Consider the following 21290-nt stretch of genomic DNA (forward strand, 5'->3'; position numbering starts at 1 on the left):
CCCCTCCCCACACCCCCCCCCCCCACACGCACGTGACCCCCGTCAGGCAGGGGCGGGGCGAGCGGGAGGGGCGAGTCCCGCCCCCTTTCCCTCCCCGGGGCGCCTTTGTGGCGTCACTTCCGGCTCGGCGGCACCGGTGGCGAGAGCGATTCCGGTGGGGGGGGGGAGGGGGTTGTCCCCGCCCCTTCCGCTGGCGGCGGGAGGGGTCACTTCCGGGGAGCGGGGCCGTCCCGCCGCCATCTTGGGCCGGCTCCGGGGGCTGCGGCGGCGGCGGCGGCGGAGCGGGTCCCTCCATGGGAAGATGCAGCGGGCGGGGCCGGAGGAGGCGGCGGGGTCGCAGGCGGCGGCGGGGGGGCCCGGGCGGAGCGGGGCCGAGGTGGCGGCGGCCCCCGCCGGGCGGCTCCTGAGGCGGGAGCTGCGGCTGCTCGAGTCCATCTTCCACCGGGGCCACGAGCGGTTCCGCATCGGCAGCGCCTGCCCCGACGAGATCAGCTGCGAGTTCGTCCCGGGAGCCGGGGCCCGCGCCGGTGCCTCCGGGGCCCGGGGGCCGCCGCCGGGGCCCGTCCGCATCCACTGCAACATCACGGTGAGGCCCGGGGCGGGGGGAACGCCGGGGCCCACGGGCACCGAGGGGCCGCCCCGGTTCCAGCCGGAGCGGCGGCTGTTGGGGGGATTGCGGCCCGGGGGATCCCGGCGCCGTTGCGGGGAGCGGGCCCCGTCCCCCCCCCCCCCCACCCCGGGGTCCCTCGGCACGGCGGGGAAGCTGCCTCCGGTGTGTGTGTGTGCGTGTCCCGTCCCGGGTGAGTGGGGTGCTCGCCGAGTCCCCCGGGGTGCGCTTGGCCGGGGAGTGTCTCCCCGCAGAGCAAACCCCGGAGCCTTCAGCCTCGCAGCAGGTTCTCATCATCCTCCTGGCCCGTTCCCCCCCCCCCCGCAAGACTCTGGCCTCCCCGGAGGTTTGGGGTTGTTTTTTTTTTTTTTTTTCTGAGAGGGGGTCCCACGGGTGCCCCTGACCGGCGATGCCCCACGTCGGGCTCTTTCCCACCTGGGGTTTAGGGGATCCCGGTTCTGGTTGGGTTCGCAGTGGGGTGCGGATCCCACCTCCCCCCCCCCCCCCAGCGAGTTACAGCGGGTGCTGCGGCTCCGGGCGAGGAGCAGCAGCGTGGAAAACCCCCCCCGGTGCGGCGGCTGTACGGGGCTGGGATTTTCTGGAGGGGGGTGATTTGGGAGCGTTGTCAGTGGGTTTTACCCTGGGTTAAAAGCACCTGCCCGGCCTCTGCCCCTGCACTGGTGCTGGTGGGTCGTGCACACCTCAGTCTCCTTCTGCGGCGCTTCTGGTCCGGAGCTGGCAAGGCGAGAGGCTCACGGGGCAGCGTGAAACGCCCTCGGTGTCCTGCCTTAACAGCTTTCCCACCCCCCCAAAAAAACGGCCAAAACATCGCCGCTGTCCGTGTTCTACCCCGCTCCCCCAGACGGAGGGGGGAAGTGGCACAAGCGCTGAGCCAGATCAGTGTGGTTGGAGCCAGGGTTTGTTTTGCCCGTGGCCCTGGAGGGTGGATGTAGTTGCTCATGGGCCGTTCTGCTGATTTCTCTGGTCTGGAGGGATCGGTTTGTGGGAGATGTGGGGCTGCAGCTCCCTGCCCTGCCCGGCTCGCCGCTCCGTTCATCGGCGGCGCCGGAGACGGTCGTGACAGCTCAAACACCGCCTTCTCCTCCTCTCCAGGAGTCTTACCCAGCCGTTCCCCCGATATGGTCTGTGGAGTCAGACGATCCGAACCTGGCAGCTATCCTGGAGAGGCTGGTGGAAGTCAGGAAAGGAAACACGCTGGTGAGCGGGCACTGCCTGGGGCGAGGCGACGTGAGGCTGGCTGCTTCGGGAGGGTCAGACCCCTGCTGCGTGCCTGCAGCCGCCTGGTGTTGGGGGGTGCATCTGCTCTCATAAAGGTTTGGGAAATTTGGGATGAGCGGCTCTGACTTCTCCTGAGTTTGATGCCGGGGTGTGATTTTCCCCCCCGGCCCCTGTGTCTTCCACTGCTGGGAGCAGGAAGGAGCAGCCTCTGGGCCTCCGCTCGCTTGTTTGCGAGGGGTCTTGCAGCGCGGAGGACGGCTGCGGCTTAGCTTGGCGCGTGGGTTCCCTGCGCCTTTCTGACGTTTGTCTGATCTCTGGACAGCTTTTGCAGCACCTGAAGCGAATAATCTCCGACCTGTGCAAACTCTACAACCTCCCCCAACATCCAGACGTTGAAATGCTGGACCAGCCCCTGCCGGCAGAACAGGTGAGTGACGCAGGAGGAGACTTTCTAAGCTCATAAAATGAATTTGCTTTAGAGGCTGGAGCTTCATACCCCATGAAGAAGCGCAGCGGGTGGGTGCTGATCTCCTTTCCCTGGGGGGATTCCTGTCCTGGGTGATGCCAGCCTGCTCCGTTGGGCCTCGGTGCTGTTTGGCTGCTCTGGTGTGGCTTCCTGTAAAGGTTCTTGGTTTTGCTTTTGACTTGGTTCTGCTTGTAAACCCCTGTTTAACCTTGCCTCAAAAGTGTCGAGGAGGGCAGGAGAGCGTCGCCACAGGAAGCTGCCGGTGCGATCTTCGTTCTCTGTCCTTTTGTCCCTGCAGAGCACACAGGAAGAGGTGTCCTCTGAAGAGGAAGACGAAGAGATGCCAGAGGTAAGTGCCGCCTCGCTGTATGAGGAAGTTACACCAGAGAGCTGAGCGCGGGGAGATGCCTGCCGAAAGGTGCGAGGGCGCAGGGAGTTGTGTCTGGGAAGATCCTGCTGGTTGGCTCGAAGGCTGGATTGTTCTCAGCATTTTGCTGCTGGGGACCCAGGTCCTGAGCCACGGGTGGGAGCGATGTGTTCACAAACCACAGGCGACCGCAGCAGCCGAGAGGTGTAGCCGTGGCCTCCAAAGGCATCCAGACGAACTGAGAGTGGAGCCCCTTGGACAATTTCTCTCTTGGCTCATGCTGCTGTGCTCTAGAGCCTGGAATTTACTTGCAAGCGATGGGATTTCCGGGTTGCCATTGCTGGCAGGGAAATCACACCATGAAAATGGGACTCCCGCAGAGAGGATTAGGTAGGATGGCTGAGTGTGCGAGCGAGCTAATTGGCAGGAGCAGCAGAGGCAGCCATATTTCACTGCAGGCTGAGAATATCATGCTGCAAAACCCACAGGCTTCGGTTGTTTGGTTTGCGGTTTAGAGATCTCTAGAAGTGGGTGGAATAATCTTGAATCTCCATGGTGATGTTTAGCGATGCCTCGCACACTTCTCCTGGGGTGTGAGAGGCACGGGCACCGAGTCAGCAGCACTGCAGAACCTGGGGGCAGGTCACTTAGCAGCAGCACGCGGAGCAGTTGTTGAGGTTTTAGCAAAGTCAATAGCTTGCTAAATCAAGGCTGACCTTTTCCAGGGTCCCCAGAGAAAATGAGGAGGCTTGAACTGGTACCAGCATAACCTCCTATATCTGCAAACTTGCTGCTTCATGGCAAATTTGTGATGCGTGAGTCCTCACCCTCTTGTGGGCTGAAAAAGAAATCCTTGGGAACTGAGTGTTCCCCCTCGTGCTTTCTGCTAGCACCGTGCGTCGTCGTTTAGGGACAATGCTCTTGCTTAGAGCAAAGGTTTCTTGCTGAGCGGTTGGATTTGTTGGGCTGTGTCAGAAGAGCAGAGCCGTGCCCTGGTACAGAGATGCATTATGCAGGTTAATCCACTCGAGGGATTTTCTAGGAGGATCTATTTTCTTGTGTGACAGTCTAAAAATGTCAAAGCCTTTCCAAAAATGCTGCTCATCCGGAATAGCAGCAGCTAGCTTGGAGAGGCTGAATAAAAACACTTGTTCAGAGGATTTAATACCAGCGCCAGAGCTGTGTGTCCCCACAGCCATTTGCAGGCAGCTTCCAGGAAGTTGAACCCTGTGTGTGGATACTGCAGCTGCCCCTGATTGCTGCAACTGGTTTTTGCTGGGTATTAACATCAGGGCCTTGTGCATGTCGAGCTGAGTGGTGGTGTGGGGAGGGATGAGGGGCAGAGCCTCTGCCAGGGTTAGGGAGAGCATCGGGAGCATCCTGCAGGGTGGAGAGCTGAGCTGATCTCCAGACAAGCTGTGAAACGTCACCTCTTTTTGAGGGGACAAACATCCTGCGCCACTGAATTCCGTGCGTGAGGGTCTCTTCTTGCGCTGCCGGTGATGAGTTCCTGTGGGGGTTTTTGCTTGTGAAGGGGCAGCAACACGGCCTGGCAGTGCTGGGCACTGTCCCAGCCGCCCAGAAACGCAGCATGGGGCTGCTTGTTCCACGTGTGTGCTGAGATACAAGTGCCTTTCAGTTACATGGGGCTCGCTGGGGGAGCATACGTAAGATTAATGACTAATTCTAAACAGACATGAGACTTGGCAGGGAAGAATCCAGCAAACAAAGAGCTTGTATTAGCCCAGTTTAATTCTGGAAAGGGAAGTGTGCTGCTCTGCCTGCTGGCTTTGGTATGGGAGGGCAGTGGGGGCCCAGTGCCTGTAACTTCTTCACTGAGCATGCCCAGGCCTTGTGTCTTCCACCCTGTTTGTGCCTCAGATCGGGGCTTGGGACTTCCTGGGGAGGGAGAGTTGCACCGAGAATCTTTCCTGATTCAGGGCAGCTTCTGTCTGCAGTACTTGGAGCAGGGAGGAGTGAAGAAGCATCTCCTACTACCTCTCCTCTCCCCTTCCCAGGACACTGAGGACTTGGACCACTATGAGATGAAAGAGGAAGAGCCGGCAGATGGGAAGAAGACAGAGGATGAAGGCATTGGGAAGGAAAACCTGGCCATTTTAGAGAAAATAAAAAAGAACCAGAGGCAAGATTACTTAAATGTACGTGTCGCCCGGCGGGCGGGTGGGTTGGGGAAGCAGAGGGAGCCAAGGGCGAGAGCGATGGAGGCACCTCCTAGCCCTAAATCAAAGGGGCTGTCCCTGGCCAAAGGTACAGCAGTGGCTCTCCGGGGCTGGCGTGGCTGATGCAGAGAAGTCTGTGAGCTGTCTCTGCAGCTCAGGGACGTAAGTGTGGGCCTCGGGTGCCCCAGAGGCATCGGTGCTACATGGGGCAGCCTTCCTGCAGTGAGATCTGGGGTTCCCCTCTGCTCCCAGGAGCTGCGCCTCACTTTAGAGGTGGCTGGTGGGTTGTGCTTTTATATTCCTGAGCTGAGATTCTAATGCAGTTGAGAGGGCACAGAGGCGTTTCTGCTGCAGCCTGTGGGTGGCCTGTGTGGGGCCAGGGAAGTTGCTGTAGTGGGAAGGATGGAAGACACGAGGTGGGGGAGAAGGTAAGGTCTAGCTTAGAGGCTGCACGGGAGTTCTAGCTCAGGTGTTGGCCTCGTAGAGCAACAGCTGTGGAGGGTACAGGGTAACAATGCAACTTCCCTCCTCCCACGTTCCTCGCAGGGTGCAGTGTCTGGGTCTGTGCAGGCCACCGACCGGCTAATGAAGGAGCTCAGGGATATTTACCGATCACCAAGTTTCAAGGGCGGTAAGTACTGCGGGGAGCTCGGGGCAGGGGGCTGCTGCTCCGCTCTTCGTGCTGGGGTTTTTCTCATCGTTCTGGGTGGCACCTAATGGGCCTCAGAGCTGTTCTGCTCTGCTCAGCTGGGAAGAAGCTCTCTGGCCTTTGGTGGTTGTGGCTCTGTTAAGAGTGAGCAAAACTGCCTTACCGTCTCTGTTCCCCACCAGTGCTGGGTGGGAAGATTATCTGGCTTTGAGGGTGATGGTGCTCCTACCCCTTTCCTGAGCCCAAGGACTCAGGAAAGAGCAGTCATAGGAAAATTACTGCCCTGGGGACCATCCTTCTGGATAAGTGCTGCTTTTCGGAGCGGGGGGGCTGTCTGTGCCAGGCTGAGGTTGTGCTGCAGGGCCATGGGGATTTAAAATTGGTGGTGGCTCGACTCCCTGTTCAGTCTCCCCCGCCCCGTAGTGATGTGCCTCTTCTCTGCCTTGCAGGATACTATGCAGTTGAACTAGTGAACGACAGCCTGTACGATTGGAACGTCAAACTCCTGAAGTAGGTGGCATGGCTTGGGATCATACAACTGTGGTGGATCTTGGTGGTGGGACCAAAATGTCCCTGTGAGCCAGAGGGGAAGTGAGCAGGGCAGGGGAGCACCTGGCAGACCTTGGGTTAGCCTCTCTCAGGCAGCTTGCTTGCTGTCTCCACATCAGAAAGGAGGTGACATCTCCAGAGAAAGATGAGATAATCTGAGGGCTCTGCAAGTCTGTCTGCTGTTCCTAGAGTCCTGGAAGAGGTGCATCAGACAAAACCCCGAGCTTTCACACCCTCCAGACACCAGTGCTGCCTTTTCCTTGGGCCAGGCAGTGTTTATTTTTAAGCTGGCAAGCATGCAAAAAGGGTGTGATGGTCTTCTCCGCAAACCGGGAGCAGAATGGTGACAGCCCGTGCTGTCTCTGCCCTCCGGGTGAGAACCCGAGGGCCCACGTGGCAGCCAGGTTGTGCAGGTACAGTAGCTCTGGGCTTCGGTGGCAGTGAGCGCGGCTGACCTGAGGTGCACAGCCTTGACTGTGACCCTCTGGGTTTTGCCTTCGGCAGGGTTGACGAGGATAGCGCTTTGCACAATGATCTCCAGATCCTCAAAGAGAAAGAAGGCACAGATTTCATCCTCTTAAACTTCTCCTTTAAAGTAAGGCTTCCCGTACCTCCCCCTCCTCGAGATACGCCTGCCTCAGCGAGTCGTCAGAGAAGATGTTTCCCAACGGCTTTGCTTCTCTTCTCTTCTTTCAGGATAACTTCCCTTTTGATCCACCGTTCGTAAGGGTCGTGTCCCCGGTGCTGTCAGGGGGGTAGGTGACTGTTTGCCTGTCTCTGCTCGCTGGGGTCTCCAGTGCTGCTTCCTGCACCAGTTTTCACTAAGACTTTATCCGGTGCTGCGCAGTCCCGTAATCTCCCCGATAGGATTTTGCAGTAGCTCTCCTGGGAGGCACAGACAGGGGTGGTGGATTTTTTTTTTTTTTTTTTTTTTGGTGCATTTTTCCCATCTGACATCTACCCTGAGAAAATGGTTCATCTCTGGAGCAGTGGGTGGGCGAGGCCGTGTCCGTCTCTGACGTAACTTTGCCCACTTCCTTCCCCAAGGTATGTTCTGGGTGGCGGTGCCATCTGCATGGAGCTACTTACAAAACAGGTGGGTCCTGGCCAGTATGTGGACTTGGGTAGCTGCTGCTCTCCGCTGTGCTTTGTGTTCTTGCCGCTCAGGACCTGCTGGCAGCCGAATCCTGCCTGTACCCCTGGCTGGCAGCTGCCTGGCGTGGCTTTGCGATGCCTGTGCCGGGCTCGGGAAGGCCCTTTGATGGCTGGGGGGAAGCGCAGCCCCCTGCGTGAGGGTCCTGGCCTCACTGTGTTGCTCTCTGCCCCTCAGGGCTGGAGCAGCGCGTACTCCATCGAGTCGGTGATTATGCAGATCAGCGCAACGCTGGTGAAAGGGAAGGCACGAGTACAATTTGGAGCCAATAAGGTAGGGCCCCGTCAGCGAATTTGAGGAGCGGTCGGTAGTGGGATAGAGGCAGATGAGGGTGGGTTGGCTCTCACCGGGTTCTAGCTGGACTGACAGTCGCCCTGGTTTCCTTTGCAGAATCAGTACAGCCTGACAAGAGCACAGCAGTCCTACAAATCCCTGGTTCAGATCCACGAGAAGAATGGTAAGGGCTGAGGGAGGGGGGCGTGCATTTCCCCTGGCTACTCCGAGCTCCCTTAGGCCGAGCGTCCAGATGAGCTGCTTGAGTTTTGTTGTGGTTTTTTGTTTGTGTTTTTTTTTGTTTGTTTTTTTTTTTTTTTTCCCCACCCCAAGTGCAGAGATGACCTGGAGTGAGATGGCAGCTGCTGCCTAACACAGCGCGTGCAGCCGCAGCATCCCTCAGTGCTAGTGATAACTAGAGACAGCGCGGCACTGGCCGGGTGGTGTGGGAAATAACCCAGAGGAAAAGCCTCCCGGTTACCTGGGAGATGTGGAACTTGGCACGCTTGCTCTGCCGCCCTCGGCAGCTTTTCCAGGTGTATATCCATGTTCCCTGTGCAGCTTCGTCCCTCACGGATCTCTCTTCTCATTTCAGGCTGGTACACACCGCCCAAGGAGGACGGCTAGCACAGATGCTGCAGGACCAATCTGATTATCTTCTGGATGCTCTACTTGGATCTTAACGATGCCTCTTGGCTTTCTCCCAGGATGTAATAGCTCTGCCTGTTGCAGGACAATAATGGCTGTTAAAAACTCTAAATAAAACTGTTTAAGCAGTTGGACTGACTTAAAACACTTGCTGGACCCTTGCTAGCAGGCATTCTTGTTAAAACAAACTTTTGAGCCTCTTGTATCGCTGGAAGCTTTCGACTCTACTCCAGTCTAGAGCGTCCTCCTTACCTATGCTATGGATTTAATTTATTTTCTTATTTCATGTACACTGCTTTTTTTTGTTACAGTGTATGATGGATGTGTATGGAAAATGTATCTTTGGAGAAAAATTACAGTTTGTTAATTTGAAGATGCTGGTCTGACTAATTTTTTATTTTTTTTTTTTTTTTTTTCCAAGCTGCTGCTGGGTGGATCGTACCCTGCGCTGGCAGCGGCGGGGAACAAACCCCTCTGCAGCAGCTGTGCCACGCTGCATCTTCAGCCCTGGTCCTGTGGTGTGGATGGAGCTGAGGAGCCACGGGCTAGGGAATGGCCCAGGCCTCTTGGTGTTGGCTGCGAAGTCCCTGGACAAGCCCTGTGGGAAGGTCTGAAACAGCTGCCTTGGAAGAAGAAAATTTTTTAAATTTTTTTCTTTTTTTTTTTTTTTGCAACAACAGAGCAGGGCTTCTGTCCCCTTCTCCCCTAGAGCAAGAACAGACTTTTCTCTTTATAAACTGCAAACTTACGCCTCTGGAAGTGGAGAGGGGAAGATCCGTAAGGCTTTCCTGTGTCCTGCTGAGGATGAGGGGTTCATAGCTGCACCCCAGGGCTGCCAGCTCACACCCCAAACTTCGTGTCCTGTCTTGCCAAGCAGTGAGAGATGCGTGGAGGCTCGGCTGTGACAAACCCGGAGCTGTAGCCCTTTGCCCTTGTCTCTCCCCACTAACCCCATGTGGAGGGGGAAGGGGGCTGAGCCCTTTGTACCTGTAAATGCTGCGCTGTGGATGAAAGCCTGGTTCTCTAGGGTTTGATTTTTTTTTTTTTCCTCCTCAAGCCCTCGTTCCTGCTCGGCTCAGTGCTACAGGGCTGAGCCCCAGCCCTTGGTGGAAGGCATTGCTGCAGTCGTGCCCTGTTGCTTCAGTCCCTGGTCCTTGCTCAAGTCCCCTCTGCTCTAGCCCGAGGCTGCTGGAAGGAGATTTGGGTGTTGGAGCTCCTCTAACTTCTGGTGCTGTGTCCTCGGCTGGAGGGCATAGCTGACTCATTAGTGTCAAAGCCGGGCCATCAGTATTAATTCACTGTGTTTGAATAAAAGTTATTAGAAAAATCAAAGGGCCTCAGAAGTCCATTATCTCCTCCACCAGCTGTTCAACTCTTTAGGCTTGTCCTGCTCCAAGCCTTGGGATAAAAAGGTGCTGTATGAGAGGGATTATTCCTGGCTGCTCTGTGCTTGCTGCAGGAGCAGCTCTGGCCTTGGCTGGGGACTGTTTTTAAATGCTTTGCTGAAGGACTGGTGGGTTTGGGTATGCTGAGCAGCTCTGCCCTGGACCAGCACCCGGAGGGGTCCTGAGCTTTCCCCAGTCCTGTTCCCAGGGCCTGGTGCTGGGAGGGGAGCGGGGGCAGCCGTACTCCCCTCTTGAGCTCAACCAGCACTGAGGAACCTGCTGGGGAGGGGGTTAAGCCAGTTCAATGGATGTTTAAAAAAAACCTTGTGGTGTTTCCCCCTGGTGCTGGGGTTGGGTGCAATGTGGTGGTTGCGGGAGCTCACGGCCTGAATCCTGGCAGCTCTCCGAGTCGAGCAGGGCCCTGCCAGACCCTCTGCCAGGAGGATGCTGACCCGGCGGGCGCTGGGGCTGGGAGGGCGGCAGGAACAGCGCGGGCTGGCGTCTGGCAGGCGTCCGCCCGTCCCATCTGTTCTCACCCGCCCCAGTGCCGGGATCTGTCCTGCCCCGAGACAGGCTCTCAGCGCTCGTCACCACCGGGCTGGCTCCGCTCTTGTTTTGGCTTCTTGGGGAAGCAGGCGTGCGGTGCCATCTGTCACCGCTGCTGGAGATGCTCCCACAGCCTTCCCCTCTGGGAGCTGGCAGGGGATGGGGACAGGGAGAGGCTTCCCAAAGGAGAGGTGTGGACAGGGCGCCGCGGGGAACGCCGCCGCAGCACGAAGCCACCGAGACGGTGCTGCCTGCCTGCCTGTCCTGCCGTTGAGGCTCCTGGAAAAAAGATGAAGGGGGGATTTAAACCTGCCAAGGAAAGAAAACAAACCAGCACCTTTCTCATTAAGCTAGCACCGGAGCTTATCAGCGGAGGCGTGGAGGTTTCCTTGGCCTGGAGAAGGTGAAGCTGAAGCCAGCCATGATCCCACTGCCAGTTTGGGCGCCAGCCTAGCAGCGATGCCTTGCCACCACGAGGCACATCCTGCCCGGCAGCGCCGGCAAGGAAATTGCCACCATTTCCTACGGCGCTGCCGACGACCCTGCGCAGCTGCTCGAGGCTGCCCAGCGCCCCGGCACCTCCCTGCACACGGACAGGGGCGAGCACAGTGCTGGGGAGCAGTGCTGTGTGTCGGGGTCTGTTCTCCCAGTGCCCCCACCTCATCACAGCAGGGGTGGGTAGGAGCTGGCTGGGCCTTGGGGATGTTCTCCAGCAAACAGGAGGAGCCCGTGTCCTGCCCCCGAATCGTGGCAGCCCCATCCTGGGGGATGGGGGAGCATCTTTACCTGCAAAACCCCATCCTTTTTTGCTGTGTTTTTGCAAAGGGCTCGGTAAGGGGCCCCCCCCCCGGCACCGTGCAGCCCAGCTGCCAGCCCGGCAGGAAGCCAAATCACTGGGCTCAGCCGGGGTTTTCCGGCAAGGTCTCGGTGCAGCCAGCAGAAGTAGGTCTTCACCAGTGTGGTGTCAACCACAGCCGCAGCGTCAGCGAGCGCAGCGGGGCCTTGCTCTCGCCCTGTCAGGCTGTGCACGGGGAAGGGGGGTCCGTGCGTGGGGGTCCTGGCACGGGGGTGGGTCAGCACAGTGGGGCTGAGCACGGGGCCCATACAGGGGCTGTGTATAAGGGGTCACGCGTGGAGGTCTGGGCGCGGGGCTCTCTGTGGGGTCCACGTGCAGGATGAAGCCCCCTTGTCCCATCAGTTGGGTCCCGAAGTCTCGCAGCCCCACCGGGACGGGACTCCCCCCGCCCCGCGCCGTTCTCGGGGACCGCGCATCCCTCGGCAGCCGCCGGACGGAGACCCCGCTCCGGAGAGGACGGCGCCGGGGCTCCCCGAGGCTGCCGGGGCCGGTGGCCGCTCGCCCGGCCGGTGCCGCGCCGTCCCCCGGGGCCGCCCCCTCCGGATCTGGGCGGGGAGCGCCGGCCCCGCCGCCCCCTCCGGCCCCTCCGGCCCGGCCCGTCGCGTCCCGCCGCCGCCGCCGCCGCATGGGGCCCCCCGGGCCGGCCTGACTCCCCCCCGCAGCATCGCCGCACCCCGGAGACGGGCCCCGCCGAGGAGCCGCGACGGGACCCCCCGGCTGCCCGGCACCGGCTGGACCCTCCGGAGCACGGAGAGACCCCCTCCGGGCCCCCTCCCCGGGGGCAGACGACCCTCGGAGCCGCCCCGGGGCTGCCCCAGCCGGACCCCTCGGACCCCCCCGACTCGTCCCATCGCTGGAGCAGAGACCTCAGCCCCACCCGGGACCCTTCTCCGGGGCCAGGGACCCCTGGGGAGACGCGGTCCCTTCCTCCGGACGTGGGAGCCGGCACCCCTGGGGACCCGCCAGCCGTCCCCGCGGGGGCGAAGGACGCCTGGAGCCCCCCACCCACGCCGGGGGCGAAGGCCCCGGACCCCCCTGCCCACATCCCCCCTCCCGGGCTGGCCCCTGGCCACCGAGGGTCCCGCTCCCGGGGCTGGGGGGAGCCGGGCTGCCCCGTGCCCCCCGGCTGAGCCGGCCCTGAGCCGGCGGGGCGGCCGTGGGGCGTCGAGGAGCCCCGGGTGGGCCGCAGCACCCTGCCCCTCCCTGGCCCCATGGCGGCCAAGTGGTTCAAGGAGTTCCCCTCCAACCTGAAGACGGTTTCGGAGAGGGCTCGGCCAGGCAGCGGTAGCCTGGGCAAGAGCCGCAAGAATTCGGCTGCCGAGCTGGGGGGCTGCCGGGCTGGCCCGGGGGGTGGCAAGGAGGGGGGTGGCCGGTTGTCGCGGGACAACCTGCAGGGTCTGCTCCAGGCTGCCACTGGGAAGATGCGGAAGAACTCCCGGGTGGAGGGGGGGACACCGGAGGGACCCCCCAAAGCCTGCGGCACCTACATCAACCGCCTCATCAAGGTGGAGGCTCACGAGAAGAACGGGAAGGGGTACCCTGGCCCCCTGCCCACCGGCCTGCCTGCCCCGGAGCAGGACAAGGGGAAGACCCTCAAGACAGAGACGGTAAGGGGGCACTGGGGGGGACTGAGCGGCTGGGGGGGGGGGGAAGTGTGCAGCACTGGCAGCTTTAACCGCTTTGGGCTTCGGCTCATTAGCCCCGCTAACCCCAGCCTTTCATCACGCCTGGCTTTGCTGCCTTCAAATCTCATCCAAAGCTCCCTTCATCCCGACTGCTCTTCATCTCCTGGGGGGGGTGTGCGGGGGGGGAGTGCTCGCCAGTCCTCACCGCATCCCACCGTGTCCCAGCCCACCCTGACCCCAGCGCTCAGCCGCTAATTAAACAAAGGCTGACGTAAAAGCTTTTCTGGGAAGCTGGACTTTCACCCCCACACAGCCCCGGGGGTGGCTGGGGGCCAGTTGGGGGTGGTGGGGGGGTGCTGTCAACCAAAAGGGTCCCCAAGCCTCCCTCGGGCTCCTCCCCACTGCTGGGGTGCATAGGGATGGATGCTGCCCCCACCCAAAGGTGCCACCGGCTGCACCCCCTTGGGGTTGTAGCATGGGTCCATCTACTCAGACAAGCTGCCAGCATCCCCCGGGGGAGCCCCGGCTTTGCGCTGGGGACATCCCCACCACCCCCTCCTCCTGCTTCCCCCCCACCCCTTTCCCCAGCACACCCAGTAGGACCCCCTGGCCGTCCCCTGAGGCCAGTTGGTGCCCATCCCATCCTCAGGTCATCATCCTGGAGGACTACGCCGACCCCTACGACGCCAAGCGCACCAAGGGTCAGCGGGACGCCGAGCGCCTGGGGGAGAACGACGGCTACATGGAGCCCTACGACGCCCAGCAGATGATCACAGGTACGTGGCGTGCCGTGGCGTGCCGTGGCGTGCCGTGGCGTGCCGTGGCGTGCCGTGGCAGCGCGGCTGGCACCGCTCCCCGGCCGGGAGCTCACGGCTGCTCCTGGAGCCGCCCGGCGCGGGAGGCTCCGGGAACAGGAAAGCTGCTCGCCGCTTCCTGCGGCTGCACGGGGCCAGATAAGGAGCGGGCGCGAGGCCGGACGCTGACCCGTGCCCGCCGGCCCCTCGCCCGGTGCCACGACCTGCTGCCATTGCCCAAAGAGGGGGGGCACTGCGTCCGTGCAGAGCCCTCAATATCACCCAGCCGGGGCCTGGGAGGGTGGGGTGGGGGGCACAGCACCCTCAAGGGTCCTCCCATGGCTGTGGCCCCCCCCCACACACACACACCCTGCTCCCCAAAGCCAGCGACCCCCCGGCCGGTGTGGCAGCCGCCCAGCTGGCCAGAACAACAGGAACTGACTCGGCCGGAAGCTGAAATAAAAGATTTGCTGCTGATGGTTTTTTTCCATGCGGGGCAGTCCGGGCTGTTTGGCGGAGCCCGGCGCCGCGGGGCGAAGCGGGGGGCTGGGGTTTGGGGAGGGGGTGATCCCCACACACCACCCCCCCCCTCCCCTCAAGGGTGGTCTCCTGCGGGGCCGGGCTCCAGCGTGGGGGTGTAGCATCCTGCTGTCTCGGAGCCCAACTGGCCCCACCGGCGTGTTTCTGTGCCCGCGGCGCCGGCAGCCTCCGGGCTGCGACAGCAGGCCAGGCGCCATGAGGATGGGCTCCTTCCTGCTCCGGCTCCTCCCAAGCCCGGTCCCAATGGTGTGTCCCTGGCATGGGGTCCCTGGTACACATCCCTCCCCAAGGGCAGGATTAGGGGGGGTGGGGTGGGGTGTCTCAGGGGACACACAGCCCTCTCCCTGACCCACCGTTCCTCTTCCCCGCAGAAATCCGCCGTCGGGGCTCCAAGGACCCCCTGGTCAAAGCCATCCTGCTGCTGGACGGTCCTGGCGAGCCCGGGGAGGCGGGGGGCAAACCGGAGCCGGCCAAGCGGCCGGGGGGCAAGGAGACGGCAGGGAAGGGGCCACAGCTCTACGACACCCCCTATGAGCCCGGGGAGGGGGTGGCTGGGGGGACCCCAGAGCGCAGGGCGAGGGCTGGGGATGGGCGTCTGCCTGAGAATGACGAGCGTCCCGCCGGAGAGTACGAGCAGCCCTGGGAGTGGAAGAAGGAGCAGATCGTCAAAGCGCTGTCAGGTAGGGGACGGGGATGGGGATGGGGACAGAGTTTTTAGTAGAGCCTGTAGCAATAGGCCAAAGGGTGATAGTTCTAAACTAAAAGAGTGGCAAGGTAAAGTAGAGCGGGGGAGGAAATTTTTTACGCTGAGGGTGATGAGACACTGGCACAACTTGTCCAGAGAGGTGGTGGGTGCCCCATCCCTGGAAACATTCAAGGTCAGGTTTGATGGGGCTGAGAGCAACCTGATGTAGTTGAAGATGTCCCTGCTCACGGTGGGGTGGGGTGACTAGATGGGGACAGGGACATGGGTGGGGACAGGGATGGGGATGGAGGGGGCTATTGAAGCCTCACATCTTGTGTGTGTCTGTCCCTGTCCCCCATCCCCCCCCCTCCTTCCCCAGTCCAGTTTGAGGGCTCGGAGCGTCCCAAGGAGGAGATGCCGCGGCAGCACCTCCGCCAGAAGAGCTGGACCCCCAAGATGCTGAAGCCGGCGGGCGGCGAGCACGGCGAGGGGGAGCGGGTGGACCCCGCTCTGGCGCTGGAGAAGCAGCCGTGAGTCGTGAGGATGAGCTGGGGTGGGAAATGGAGGGAGGGGGGGGGGGGGGTGGGGGTGTCCTGGGGCTTTGGCACCTCTCAGTGTGTGTCCATCCCCCCCCCCCCAATAGCTGGTACCACGGGGCCATCACACGGGCCGAGGCAGAGAGCCGGCTGCAGGCGTGCCGCGAGGCCGGCTACCTGGTGCGGACCAGCGAGACTGGCAGCGGCAAGTACTCCATCGCGCTCAAGTGAGTGGCTGAGTGGCCGTGGAGTGGGGGGGGTCCCAGCCCTGGGGAAGGGGGGGGGGGCGGGTCCCACTTTGCAGGGATGCGGTGGCAGGAGTCCCCCGGTTGTTCACGCCAGAGCCCTGATGGGGTGGGAGCACCCGTGTCCCCGGGGGATGGCACCCCCCCACACCCCCGCAGCGGGACCCAGGCATACTGGTGCAGCACTGGGCCATAATAAGGGGGGGGGGGGGGTGGGGGGGGGGCCAGGCGGTGCGTCCCCCTCCCCGGCACATTGTCGGGAGCGCTGGTGGCGTTTCCTTCCTGAGGAAGCGGAGCCCCTGGAGCTGAAACAATCGGAGCGGGACGGGAACAAACAGGGGTGGATGCGGCCGCGGCCGCGGGGCGGGCGGGCGCCGGGGGGGCCGGCGGCAACCGCTGACGCCCGCCGGCCACCCAGGACCAGCCAGGGCTGCGTTCACATCATCGTGGCCCAGACCAAGGACAACAAGTACACGCTCAGCCAGGCCAGCGGCGTCTTCGCCAGCGTCCCCGAGGTCGTGCACTACTACTCCACCGAGAAGCTGCCCTTCAAGGGGGCTGAGCACATGGCCCTGCTGCACCCCGTCCACTGCAAGCTGCATTAGCACCCACTAATGCCCCCTGCCCCCCTCCCCAAGACTGGCCCACGACCCCCCGGGCCCGGGGTGTGGGGCACGGTCCGGCCCCGGTGACGGCCGCGTGCTGTGGCGAGGGTCCCGCCGAAGACCCCCTTGGGTCACGTCCCCAGCCCTGTGGGGACCCCCCGCTCCTGCCTGATGGCCCCTGGACTCGGGCACGGCTGCGCTGCCCTTTCGCCAGGACGGATCCTGCCCGCCCTGTGCTGGAGCTGAGCTGCTGCGGGGCTGCCCCTGGCCCCCTCCGGGGCAGGGGGACACAGCGAGATTGGGATGTGTAATGAAGTAGTAAAATAAACTTGGCTGAGAGGAGGCGAGAGGTCCCGAAGGGGCTGGGATGGGGGTGGCTGGGGGCTGTAAGGTGTAAGGGACAGGGTGGGATTGGGGCTGGGGGCTCAAACGGGGAAGGGAGGGGGCGGGATCGGGGCTGGGGGCTCAAACGGGGAAGGGATGGGGCAGGATTGAGGCTCAAGGCTGCAAAGGGGAAAGGAGGGTGTTGGTGTTTGCAGAGGTGCAGGGTTGGGACTGGGCTGGGGGTAGGGATGGGGCTGGGGGCCGCTGGGGGCCCCAAGGGTGCTGGGAGGGGCAGGTACCCCGGGGTGCAAGTGCTGCAGGGGGGTACAGCCCCTTCCCGGCCCAGGGTCCCCATGGGGCTGGCTGCCAGGCTCTGCTCTGCCGGCAGTGGGGCCGCGGTGCTGCCCGAAACCAGGGCAGGTTTTGGGGGCTGGGGGCCCATCAGGGTTCACCCCAGAATCTGGCCCCCCCAGACTCCTGGGTGGTGGTGGTGGGGGTGTCACCTGCCTGCTTGGGAGGGCAGAAGGGGGTGATTCAACCCCAGCCTCGTGCTGGCAGGAGCCATCCTGGTTTTGGGGACAAGGGGTACTGGGGCTCCCCCTCCACACACACACATCTGCATCCTGCTAGGCTTTTTATAGAGCAGGGCTGGCCGGGGGGGGGGGGTGGGGGGGGGAGGAATGTGGCGTCCCCAGGGTGCCCAGGCACCCGCTCCCCTCACCCTGCGGTTTCCTGCCCGGGTGCAGCTGCAGCTCCCCGGGGCGTTGCACAACCCGGTGTGGGGTGGGTGGGCTGCTGCTGGGGGCACTGGTGGCACAAGGGCATGGCCTCGGGGGGGGGGGCGGGTGCGTGGCCTGGAGTAGGTGGCACGGGGGGCTGGGGTGGGGGGCGACAGCACAGACTGCACTGCCTGGAAGGCACTCAGTGGCACAGGGGGGGCCACGGCTCGGGGTACATGGCCCGGTTAGGGAGCACAAGAAGGCACAGGAAGCATGGACTGGGGGGGCACAGCCTGGACTGGGGGGGGTGCACCCCTTGAAGTCACTCCCAGGTAAGGGAGGCTGCAGCGACCCCTCCATTACTCCCCCCCCGCAAAGCACCCACTCCATTACAAATCCAAGGCATTTATTTAGGGGACACATTTTACCACATTTACCCAAAATATGCTTTAAAAATAAGCCCCGGGGGGGGGCGGGGCAGAGGGATGGGGCTGATCCAGCCAGGCCCCCCCCTTCCCTGATATCTGTGGCACTGGGGGGGGGTTAGGCCCTTCCGCAAGGGGACCCCCACACCCTGCCCTGCGGGCAGAGCCCAGCCCTGCGCCCACGTTCCGGCATGGATGCGCGCCCAGCACCTTCACCCTCAGCTTCCCAGTTTGGCTGGGGCGCCAGGGCTGCCCCGCACTGGGACCCATCTTGGGGGCCCCCCCCCCGGCCCCCGGGCTGGTTCTCCATGGGGGTGGCACTGATCCCCTTCCTCAGAGGCTGCTCCCAGCCACGGGGCCTGGGGGCAGCTTTTGGCACCCAGAAAGGGGGTGGGGTGGGGCTGCTCCCAGGGGCACATCCCGACCCTGGGACCCCCCCCCAGAGCCAGGGACCCCTGTCCAATGTGCAGGCACCTGCCAGAGCGTCCAGCCCCCCAGTTACTGCCCTGAGAAGAAATAGTCCAAGTTGGTGACGTGGAGAGTCCTGGGGGCCAGAGGTCCGGAGGGCGAGAGCAGGGGGGTCTCACTGAGTGGGGGGCCGGGGGGGCTCAGGGGCACCAGCACATGCTGCCCCTCGCCCTCTGGCTTGGCCCCTCGCTGTCTGCCCGTCTGCCACGTCTGCCTGTACCTGCAGGAGGGGAGAGCGGTCCCACATTAGGGGGGGCAGGTGGAGCCCCCTCCCCCTCAGAACCGCCCCCCCCCCAGGCACTCACCTCACCATGATGCCCACAAAGAGGGCGATGCCCAGGAGCAGGCTCCCCCCGGCTACCAGGAACGTGTAGGGGGATGCCACAGAGCGGGCGCTGGCTTTCACAACAGCCCCTGTGGCAGAGAGGGGGGGGGGCGGGAGGAATGGGCTCGTTGTGGGGATGAGCGACCTGGGGAGTTGTGTCCCAGCCCCCCGCAGCCAACCCAGGGCCCCCTCCTCACCACCAGCACCCTCAGCAGCACGATCCCCGAAGAGCTCAGGGGGCAGCGTGACCCCGTAGGCGCCATCGTCCACGGGGAACTGCAAGAGAAGGGAGGGGGGGCACGATGGGATGGGGCAGCCCCCCAGCCCTGGCATCCCCCCTTGTCCCACTCGGGGACACAAGACCCAGCCAGGATCGTGTCGTGTCCCCCCGGGGCTGAGGCTGTGCCCTACCTGGGAGCTGAAGGGTCCCATTTCAGAGGTGAGGTCCCCGGGGTCTGTAAGGTGAGGGAGGACCGTGAGACTGGGGGACGCTGGGGCTGAGCCCCCGATCCTGGGGCCCCGCGTCCCCCCTCCTACCTGTCCAGGGGGTCCCCACTGCCACCCGGCTCCACTCACTCCACACGCCGTGGCCGAACTCCTCCTGCGCCCGCACCTGCACCACGTGCCGCGTCCCCCGCAAAGCGTCACGGATGTCCAGCCACGTCGTCATCACCTGGTCCACCTGGAGGGGACACGGGCAGCACGGGGTTGGGGACAGCCTCACCGGGGCCGGGGGACAGCCCCACACCGGGGAGGGGTGCCTCACCTCCGTGAAGGTCTGGGCGGGCTCGGGGCGGTAGCGGACCTGGAAGCGGAGCCAGTAGAAACGGGGGTCCCAGGATGAAGGGTAGGACCAGTTGACCCGCAGCTGCTGCGGTGCCTTTTCCAGAGCCTCCACCGTCACGTTGAGGGGGGGGTCGGGCTTCACTGATGGGAAATGGGGAGGGGGGTCAGGGCCCGGCACCGTACCGCTTGGCCAGCCCTGGCCTCCGGCAAGAGGGGAGCGGCACTCACGGATGCTGCTGAGGGTGATGATCCTGTCCTCTCCGGCCGAGCCGCCGGCACCGTTGTTGACGCACGTGGACACCACGAGGGGTTTGGTGTCGTCGGCGCCGGGTGGCACCTTCACCCGGCAAACAAACTTCCGCGCCTTGGAGAAATACCGGCACCACTGCTCCGTGGCGTTCTCGGCTGCAAATCTGCGGGGCCGCGGCTCAGCTGGGGTTGTGATGCACACACACACACACCCCCCCCCCCACCCATACACACCGGGCACAGGGCAGCCGGGGCCAGCATCCACCAAAGGGTCTGTGGGGAGGGGGCACGGAGGGACACCCCTGCGTCCCATGCTGCGGGGTCCCAGCCCCGGCTCACCTCTGCTTCACCCAGAGCATCGCCCGCGTCCCCGGGGACGGCTTCACCCGCAGCGGCCACTCGCACAGGACGTCTTTGTTGTGGCTCCGTCGGTAGCAGGAGACCCGAGGGGTTTCGGGGGGCTCTGCAAAGCAGGGAGAGGCGCTGGGGAATGGGGGGACGCCTGACCGGGGAGGTGCTGCGTGGGAAAAGCCCCTGCCCCGGCGCGGACCCACCTTCCACCAGCAGCCGCAGGGAGCGCAGCAAGCGGCCCCCCGCGTAGCAGCCGTAGCGCCCCGAGTCCTCGTAGCGCAGCCGCCGCAGCAGCAGCGCGTTGCCCTCCGCCAGCCGCCTCCTGGGGCCCCCCACTGCCCCCCACTCCTCCACCTGCCAGAACACGGTGACGTTTGCTGGCCCCTTGTCCCAGCAGGTCAAGGTGACGTTCGCTCCCGGGCGCCCCAGCACCGTGTCCCGCGAGAGCCCTGGTGGGGGGACGAGGAGGGGAGGGGGGGGGGGGGGGTCAGGCAACGGAGACAAGACCCCACGGGTGTCCCCAGAAGTGGGAGACACCCCACTGTCTGCGCCCCCCCCCCCCCTGCACTCAGCAGCTACTAGCTGTCAATATTTGCAGGAGGTAGCGAGGAGCCAGCAGCTGCTGAGCCAGCGATTCCCCACCGAGCCGAGCACCGCCCCCCCCCGCCGGCACGGGGACCCCCCCCCCCCACCCCGGCACCGCCACGGGGACTGACACCGCAGCACCCAACTGGGGGTTATGAGTTTGGGGGGGGGGGTGGGGGTCTTGCGGTGGGACCCGGCCGGGCAGCGTGGGGAGTGGGGCTGTTGGAGAACTGCGGGCTGGGGGGGCCGGGGGGGGGGCCGGGGGGGGGCCGGCGCTGGCGGGGTTAAGCAGCCGGGCTGCCCGGGGGCACCCGGCCAGGCCTGGGCTGGGGCCAGCGAGGCCGCCCGGGGCAGCGCTCCCGGTTCTCGCTGCAAAGGTCAACAGCCAGCGCAGACCTGTCGGTTCCCGTCAGCTTCCCGCTACCGGGAACGCACCCAGCACCCGCCCCCCCCCAGCACCAACCCCCCCAGCACCCACCCCCCCTAAAGCACCCACCCCCCCTAGAGCACCCACCCCCCCTAAAGCACCCACCCCCCCAAAAAGCACCCACCCCCCCTAAAGCACCCACCCCCCCAAAAAGCACCCACCCCGAGCCCCGCCGGGGCGGGCAGGGATCCGTCCCCCTCCCCATTAGCCCCGGGACCGGGAGAAGCGCTCCCCCCCCCCCCCCCCCCCCCCCCCGCCTCGACCCAGGGCAGCCCCGCCGCGGTGTTGGGGGAGGACAGACGGACACCGCACGGACGGACAGACAGACGGACGGACCGGACGCGCGACCCTCCCCGGTACCGGTCGCACTCACCCGCGGGGCCGCAGGGCCGCCCGGGAGCGGAGGAGGCGACGAGGAGCAGCAGCAGCGGCAGCGCGGCGGGGAGCGGCGGCCCCGGGCAGCAAAACATCGGCGGAGCCGCCCGCGGCGCGGCCGGTGCCCGCGGTTGTGAAACCGGGGCCGGGGGGCGGAGGGAGGGGGGGGGGGGGGGAGGCGGCTCCGCGGCGGCAGCACGTGCGCCCGGGAGGGGCGGGGCCAGGCGGCACCGGGAGAGGGGGTGGGGGGTGGGTGTGTGTGGGGGGGTGTCGGTCCGACCCCCCGGTGTCCCCCCCCACCTCCCCAC

The 21290-nt window shown here is 64.1% G+C and overlaps 3 protein-coding genes across 4 annotated transcripts; 2 read left to right on the top strand and 1 right to left on the bottom strand.

Moving 5' to 3' along the window:
• The first annotated feature begins 214 nt into the window (after nucleotides 1-214).
• On the top strand, nucleotides 215-9463 carry UBE2Q1 (ubiquitin conjugating enzyme E2 Q1). Its single transcript, XM_042785047.1, has 13 exons — nucleotides 215-586; nucleotides 1721-1825; nucleotides 2169-2273; nucleotides 2611-2661; nucleotides 4698-4838; nucleotides 5406-5490; nucleotides 5958-6018; nucleotides 6562-6652; nucleotides 6754-6812; nucleotides 7105-7153; nucleotides 7388-7483; nucleotides 7601-7667; nucleotides 8079-9463. Exons 1-13 carry the CDS (start codon nucleotides 302-304, stop codon nucleotides 8108-8110), a joined length of 1227 nt encoding a protein of 408 aa, XP_042640981.1. The 5' UTR covers nucleotides 215-301; the 3' UTR covers nucleotides 8111-9463.
• A 2045-nt stretch (nucleotides 9464-11508) lies between these two features.
• SHE (Src homology 2 domain containing E) lies at nucleotides 11509-16290 on the top strand. Its single transcript, XM_042785045.1, has 6 exons — nucleotides 11509-12525; nucleotides 13193-13319; nucleotides 14249-14557; nucleotides 14942-15092; nucleotides 15206-15325; nucleotides 15762-16290. Exons 1-6 carry the CDS (start codon nucleotides 12130-12132, stop codon nucleotides 15946-15948), a joined length of 1290 nt encoding a protein of 429 aa, XP_042640979.1. The 5' UTR covers nucleotides 11509-12129; the 3' UTR covers nucleotides 15949-16290.
• A 1090-nt stretch (nucleotides 16291-17380) lies between these two features.
• Nucleotides 17381-21098, bottom strand: IL6R (interleukin 6 receptor). 2 transcript variants are annotated; one of them, XM_042785043.1, is made up of 10 exons: nucleotides 20981-21098; nucleotides 19799-20044; nucleotides 19584-19707; nucleotides 19224-19408; nucleotides 18976-19136; nucleotides 18747-18891; nucleotides 18621-18664; nucleotides 18407-18485; nucleotides 18190-18298; nucleotides 17381-18104 (listed from the first exon to the last, which is right to left on the bottom strand). In XM_042785043.1, the coding sequence occupies exons 1-10, from the start codon at nucleotides 21075-21077 to the stop codon at nucleotides 17915-17917; spliced, it is 1380 nt and encodes a 459-aa protein (XP_042640977.1). In that variant the 5' UTR covers nucleotides 21078-21098; the 3' UTR covers nucleotides 17381-17914. The 2 variants fall into 2 exon arrangements, with proteins under 2 accessions (XP_042640977.1, XP_042640978.1); XM_042785044.1 differs by lacking the exon at nucleotides 19799-20044.
• Nucleotides 21099-21290: the final 192 nt, after the last annotated feature.

Source organism: Tyto alba, unplaced genomic scaffold (assembly GCF_018691265.1).
Source record: "Tyto alba isolate M040663 unplaced genomic scaffold, T.alba_DEE_v4.0 Super-Scaffold_8, whole genome shotgun sequence".
NCBI classification, from domain to species: Eukaryota; Metazoa; Chordata; class Aves; order Strigiformes; family Tytonidae; genus Tyto; species Tyto alba.

What these genes read in the sequence shown, in the direction of transcription:
- IL6R (XM_042785043.1), bottom strand. Translation starts at nt 21,077, where the DNA reads ATGTTTTGCTGCCCGGGGCCGCCGCTCCCCGCCGCGCTGCCGCTGCTG. An exon ending in CATCACCCTCAGCAGCATCC is followed by an intron (nt 19,137 to 19,223) that starts GTGAGTGCCGCT and finishes ATTTCCCATCAG; the next exon opens with TGAAGCCCGACCCCCCCCTC. An exon ending in TGCTGCTGAGGGTGCTGGTG is followed by an intron (nt 18,299 to 18,406) that starts GTGAGGAGGGGG and finishes TCTCTGCCACAG; the next exon opens with GGGCTGTTGTGAAAGCCAGC.
- SHE (XM_042785045.1), top strand. Translation starts at nt 12,130, where the DNA reads ATGGCGGCCAAGTGGTTCAAGGAGTTCCCCTCCAACCTGAAGACGGTT. An exon ending in CGCCCAGCAGATGATCACAG is followed by an intron (nt 13,320 to 14,248) that starts GTACGTGGCGTG and finishes TCTTCCCCGCAG; the next exon opens with AAATCCGCCGTCGGGGCTCC. An exon ending in GATCGTCAAAGCGCTGTCAG is followed by an intron (nt 14,558 to 14,941) that starts GTAGGGGACGGG and finishes CTCCTTCCCCAG; the next exon opens with TCCAGTTTGAGGGCTCGGAG.
- UBE2Q1 (XM_042785047.1), top strand. Translation starts at nt 302, where the DNA reads ATGCAGCGGGCGGGGCCGGAGGAGGCGGCGGGGTCGCAGGCGGCGGCG. An exon ending in AGAGGCAAGATTACTTAAAT is followed by an intron (nt 4,839 to 5,405) that starts GTACGTGTCGCC and finishes CGTTCCTCGCAG; the next exon opens with GGTGCAGTGTCTGGGTCTGT. An exon ending in TGGAGCTACTTACAAAACAG is followed by an intron (nt 7,154 to 7,387) that starts GTGGGTCCTGGC and finishes TCTGCCCCTCAG; the next exon opens with GGCTGGAGCAGCGCGTACTC.